This window comes from Myotis davidii, unplaced genomic scaffold (assembly GCF_000327345.1).
Source record: "Myotis davidii unplaced genomic scaffold, ASM32734v1 scaffold334, whole genome shotgun sequence".
In the NCBI taxonomy this organism is placed as follows: domain Eukaryota; kingdom Metazoa; phylum Chordata; class Mammalia; order Chiroptera; family Vespertilionidae; genus Myotis; species Myotis davidii.
In genome coordinates this window covers 2,331,316-2,337,321 of record NW_006285797.1, presented here as the reverse complement: position 1 = coordinate 2,337,321, position 6,006 = coordinate 2,331,316, and the positions used below count along the sequence as shown (strand labels likewise).

At 37.2% G+C, this 6,006-nt stretch overlaps 1 protein-coding gene across 2 annotated transcripts in view; it reads left to right on the top strand.

Annotated features, from left to right (window-relative positions):
* Window positions 1-6,006, top strand: part of LOC102752234 (DNA primase large subunit) — a 166,932-nt gene that overhangs the window by 51,232 nt on the left and 109,694 nt on the right. For both annotated transcript variants that reach the window (XM_015559491.1, XM_015559492.1), the window contains exons 6-7: window positions 2,033-2,131; window positions 4,155-4,292. In XM_015559491.1, the coding sequence (XP_015414977.1) occupies window positions 2,033-2,131; window positions 4,155-4,292 (237 nt within the window). The remainder of the gene's footprint in view (window positions 1-2,032; window positions 2,132-4,154; window positions 4,293-6,006) is intronic.

The following is a 6,006-nucleotide window of genomic DNA, read 5'->3' as shown; positions in this document are numbered from 1 at the left end:
TAGAAAATTCTTGAAAAACCTTAAAAGTGTGATTTTGAACTCTATATCCTGTAGTTTTCTTTCCTCCATTTCTGTCATTTGTGACCTGTTTCTTTGTCTCCACATTTTGGCTGCTTCCGTGTGTTGGTAGAGTGGCTTTGTGTGCTAGGGGGCCTATAGGGCCCAGTGGCTCAGCCTCCGCAATTACATGAGGTGGACACTCTTGGTGCACCCCTTCGTGGGCTTTGTGCACAATTTCCTTGAGTCTGCCCCCTGATTGTGTCCCCAATGGATCTGAAGAGTTGTAATCTGGATGGTCCCAACCTTCCCACTGGGTACACTGGCACTTGGATCTCTAAGGAGGTGCTAATTTAGCCTCTGCCTGAGGCTACCCAGCAGGAGCTATGGAGAGATCTGCAGATTCCTCTTCTTTGTTTGGGATTTGGAGGTGCCCAGATGAGGCCCAGCTGTGAAGCACAGCAAGCTGCTGTGGGGCCTTGGGCCTTTTTTGGAAGTTCTGGGTCTCTCTGACCCAGCAGTGTGTTAGGTAATTTTAGATTGCAAAGGGCCAGGTCATTCATATGCAAAAGCCTCTGGGCACAGCTTGGGTGGGGCGGGGTCTCAGGGAATCAACAGGGCAGAGCAAACAGCTTGGCTGATCCTCAGCCCTGCCCTAAGAGTTCCAGTGTCTCAGTGGCCCGAGGTAATGGCTGCAACCACCTCTGAGAGAAAGCCACCCTCGAGTTCCGCCCGCTACCAGACAGTCCTGTTTCTCCAGTATGAGTCTGGGTCCCCAGAGACTCACCCGGAATTGGAGTTCAGAGCAGTCGGGAGCTTGTGTCTCCCTCCCGATTGTAAAAGACAACTGCATCCTCAATTGCCAGCCCTTTCCACGCGTGCCTCTGTACTTTACTTCTGCACCTCTTCTGAGTCTTAGTGTGCTTTTCTCTTTCTTTCTAGTTGTAGAATTTCCACTCAGCCAGCCTTCCTGTGGTTCTGGATGATGTCCGTTTTGTCTTTTAATTGTATTTTTGAAGTGGTTGTGCGAGGCAGCAATTTCAGGTGTTTACCTATGTCGACATCTTGGTTTCTCCCCCCTACTTTTATTATTTTCACCTACATCAGTGGTTCTCAACCTTCTGGCTCTTTAAATACAGTTCCTCATGTTGTGACCCAACCATAAAATTATTTTCATTGCTACTTCACAACTGTAATGTTGTTACTATTATGAATCATAATGTAAATATCTGATATGCTGGATGGCCTTAGGCAACCCCTTTGAAAGGGTTGTTCGACCGCCAAAGGGGTCTCGACTTACAGGTTGAGAACTACTGACCTACATGAATAGTAGTAGCTGCAGTGTACTTTTGGATTACTAGTACTTATGTCCTACTTCCAAAGGTTTTATTGAGAGTTAGTCAGATGTCAAATGATGTAAATATTGCCCTCAGTTTGTAATTTATATTTCATCTTAATTTATAGATCTTTTATTTTTCTGTATAGAAGTTTATAATTTTTATCTAGTTAGATCTATCAGTCTTTTCTTTTTAAAGCCATAATTAGTCTGAGATAATAGATTTATAGTTGTTTCTAGCAAAACTAGTATTTTAAGTTTGGAGTTGTCTTATGTGTCTAGAAAATTGAGAAATAGTTAAATCACTCATAACTATAAATAAGTATTTTAATAAAAAAAACATAACTCTTGAATTCAGATAATGCTCATTTTAAGTCTATATTAAACTGAGTTTTTATTATAATTCCTTTGCTTTTATATTATAATACTTTCTATTTTTCTGCTGCTCTTTTGGTATATGTTGTTAGAAATTGGCAGAGTAGAAATTTGAAAATATATTGAATTTAATTTTTAAAAAGTATTTGGCTTCCTTAATGCTAATACTGATTTAATAATTATATTAGGAATGATTTGAAATATCAGGGTTTACAAATTTTATAAAAAATAGAATCTTCACTGTTCTAGTGAAGGAAAGTACTGTATTGAAACTGAGTGAAGACTTTTACTTTTTTAAACAATATGAAATATGTTTTCCTTCAGATAAGTAAGGAAGAGAAGACTTTTCCAGAAAAGGATATTCTTGATTCATCATTCAGTTCAAGTGAGACTTCAGTTCCGGAGTCGGAGTCAGTTTACAAGGTATGTAAACTTTAAACTACTTTTTAGGTTTTGTTAAATATATCACATTGAGCTTCTATACGTGTTTAATTAACCCATTTGTATAGCCTGTTGCCACCACAGCCTCTCCCACTCCTGCGCATATTTCTTCTTCACCCCACGAAGAGTGTGCCAGCATTCTGTGTCGGGATGTCCTCCTACACAGACCTCCTAACCCTGCCTGGGCTCTGACCCTCCATTGCCTGCATTCTCTAAAAGGTTTCCTGTGGAAAGACCTTCTTTAACTCACCCACCAGGTTCCAGCATTTTGCTTGGGCTACCTCTGCTGCTCTCTGTCCCTTAGCATAGATAGCTGCTTTTCTTGAATCCATTAAATAGTTTTTGGAACTAAATAGTTCTAGTGGGGAGAGCTGAAATTCATTTTAAAATTTGATAGTTGCAACCTGCCAGTTTCCTTTGAAAAGAATGTACTCAGCATTATTGGTGAGTGCCAGTGGCTTAAAATCCTGCCTCCACATTAGCTCCCCATTCTGACTTCCCTGTTCCTACCAGTTAGGCCATCATTCAGTCAACCTTCCAAATGTAGAGTTTGGGAATTAACATTTATCCCTCCCACATCACACATTTCCTATTACTCTGCCTTCATATAATCTTTTGCTTCTGCTTAAGCATTTTTATTTCCATTGTGACTACCCTGATAAGTTAGAATCATGGAATATGAGAGCTAAAGAACCCCTAAGGGTCATTTAGATGATCCCTTCCTGCCCTGTCCTGGTTTTAAAGATTCTATATTTTTATAAAATTTGTAAACCCTGATATTTCAAATCATTTCTAATATAATTACTAAATCAGTATTGTCATTAATGAAGCCAAGTTTGTTTAAAAATTTAAATTCAGTATACTTTCAAATTTCTACCTATAAACCTTTACCACTGAGGTTTAGAAGCAGTAATTAAATGTTCCAAAATCATAAGTCTAGTGACTAATAGAGCTTGGATTAAAACACATTTCCAAACTTCTGTCTCCTTTCCTTGCCTGAATTATTGTAATAAGGCCTCTTACCTCCTTCTCTGGTATGTCCTGTGTAAGTTACCTGTTTGGTGCAGTGTCACGCATGTGCTGCCCCAGAGAGCTGTTTGACTTTCCATCTGTGTCTAACTTGTTTTCTCAACTAAATGATGACCTACTTCAGGACAAGGACTGTGTCGTAGTAAAAACTATCTGTTAAAAAAAGCACATGTTCTATTTATTATGTGATGTCATTGAGTATATTGAAGAATGATGGGCATATCGATTTAATAACTCTTACTTTTTAATAACTTGGGCAAAAAAACAATTTGGGGCTCATTTTTTTTTAACCTAATTTTTTCTCTCATTTTTGAAAGGAGAAAAAAAACGATTGGATAGTAAGGATTATTTTCACAGTTCACTAACATATTTCTGATATCTTAAACTTTTAGTATAGTTCATAAGACTTTATAAATGTATAGTATATTGGTTTTTTAAAAACATTTTTACTGGCAGCTACTTATTTTAATAGCAAAACTGAATGCTTATTATTATTTTTATTTCTTATTGTTGAGATTAGCATTTGAAATATATTTCTCTAGAGAAAGAAGGAAGTATAGAGGAAGAAATTCGTATTACTTTATTTGTTAGTAATTTTCAGCACTGAACATATTGTATACACATTAGGATTCTACTTGATACAGAATAAAATGTGAAGTATATCGTATGAGAGGAATGCAGTGTGCTTAGAGGGCTTGAGCTGGTAGTTTGAACTCCTGGTGTCTATAATTTGTAAATTCATTAGTTAAGTAAAGACATCTACTCTGAAATAAACACATTTTTGGATTGCCTCTTCTTTCTTGTGCTAATTGTTTACATTTAAGGAGTATAAATTGATCTTCCTTTTCTTCTGATCTGTGGGGATTGATGAATTTCTCATAGGAAGAATTTTATTTAGACTTGGTACATATGAAGACTTAGGAGGATTTCAAAATGACAGGCACTGCTTATTCTCCCTGTTTCACTCTGAATTCAGATCCCTTTTGCTGACGCCCTGGATTTGTTCCGAGGAAGGAAAGTGTATTTGCAGGATGGCTTTGCTTATGTACCATCTAAGGACATTGTGGCAATCATTCTGAATGAATTTAGAACCAAGCTGTCCAAGGCTTTGGCAGTAAGTATTTTTCTTTTTTACTCTATTTCCATATTCACTTTATTTCCACATATTCACATTTTAATTTATGAAGTAGAACCTCAGGTCTCAAACTTAATTCTTTCCGGAAGGCTATTCGGGAAGTGATTTGTTCAAAAACGGAATCATTTTTCCCCCCATTAAAATAATGAAAATTAAATGAATTCAATTGAATTGAATTAATCCTTTCCAGACCCCAAATGATTCCCTGTTTAAACCTTTCTTATATAAAGTCCATGTCTAATGTACTGTTTAATCTGTAAATAAACACTCCTTTTCTTACATTTATCGAACCACCCCTACTGGCTTTAAAGGAATCTCTTTTAGCACTCGTTTCCAGGGCTGTCTTTCTGGAGGTCAGTATGCAGCATCTTCACTTTTCCCATATTGCTTCCATCCGGCTGATTACTTTTCATTTATCCAAATCAATGAACACTTTCACACCCTTAGCAACAGCAGCACTTTTGATGGCCTCTTTATGTTTTAAAATTGTGCTAATCATCATTTGGCCAGCAACAAAAGCAAAAGAAACCCGAAAACACAAAAATATTCAGAGCACCATTTCCTGATATGTTAACAACAGGAGGTTCAGGGGTAAACTGACTCCTATTCAGCATTCTGTCCTTTGTCTGTGGCCTGAGAGATGTTTTTTTTTTTTGTCATGTTGAGGTATCAGCATGAAAGGGTTATTGGTCAAGAACTGAAGTTTTGTTCGACAACCCAGACTTTTTTTTTCGTGAATAACTTGCTTGAGAACCGAATCGTTTGAGATGGGAGATGTTTGAGAACTGAGGTTTGACTGTATAGCCTTGGTCGTTTTGTTCTTTACTTCTTAAGAAATAAATTAATTTTTATAATGATACTCAAATTGCTTATGATGTTGTACTGGTAATTCTAGAACTGATAGGTTTTTATTTGTTTCTACCCATAGTTAGTTTTCTTAATTTTTCTTTCTCTTGGTAATACTAATGGAGAGCTCATTAACTTTGTAAGTGGGTTTTTCAAGGTCCTGTTTCTTTGCTTGGAGGTGGATTTTATATAAGGCCCTTCACATTAGAGTGGCCTTCGGTGTATGTAACCCTTAGATTTTTGTTCTAAATTGATATTTTGGGTCAGTAGAGGGCAATGTAGAAGAAAGTCTTTATATTAAATAGTAAAAACAGTGATATGATAGTGCTGCAAAAAAGAGCCTACTGCCGGGTGAGATTGGTGCTAGCTGTGGAATATATAAGATGATTGGTGCTTTTTAAGAGATTTGTTGGAACTGTTATACTTAAGTATAACATCTTAAAAATACACACAAAAGTTGTAATATTTTCTGGTGTAAATAATTTTTTTTTAAATATATTTTTATTGAGTTTTTACAGAGAGAGGAAGGGAGAGGGATAGAGAGTTAGAAACATCAATGAGAGAGAAACACCCATCAGCTGCCTCCTGCACACCCCGCACTGGGGATGTGCCCGCAACCAAAGTACATGCCCTTGACGGGAACCGAACCCGGGACGCTTGAGTCCGTAGGCCGACGCTCTATCCACTGAGCCAAACCGGTCAGGGCGTAAATAATTTTTATTACTGGCTCTTCTGGGTTAACTAACATGTATAATTCAGCTATATCAGCATTTGGGAAGACTAAAATGTTAACTCTGCTTTTATGAAAGAAGGCACTTTATTTAAATACATAGCATTATAGGTGTTT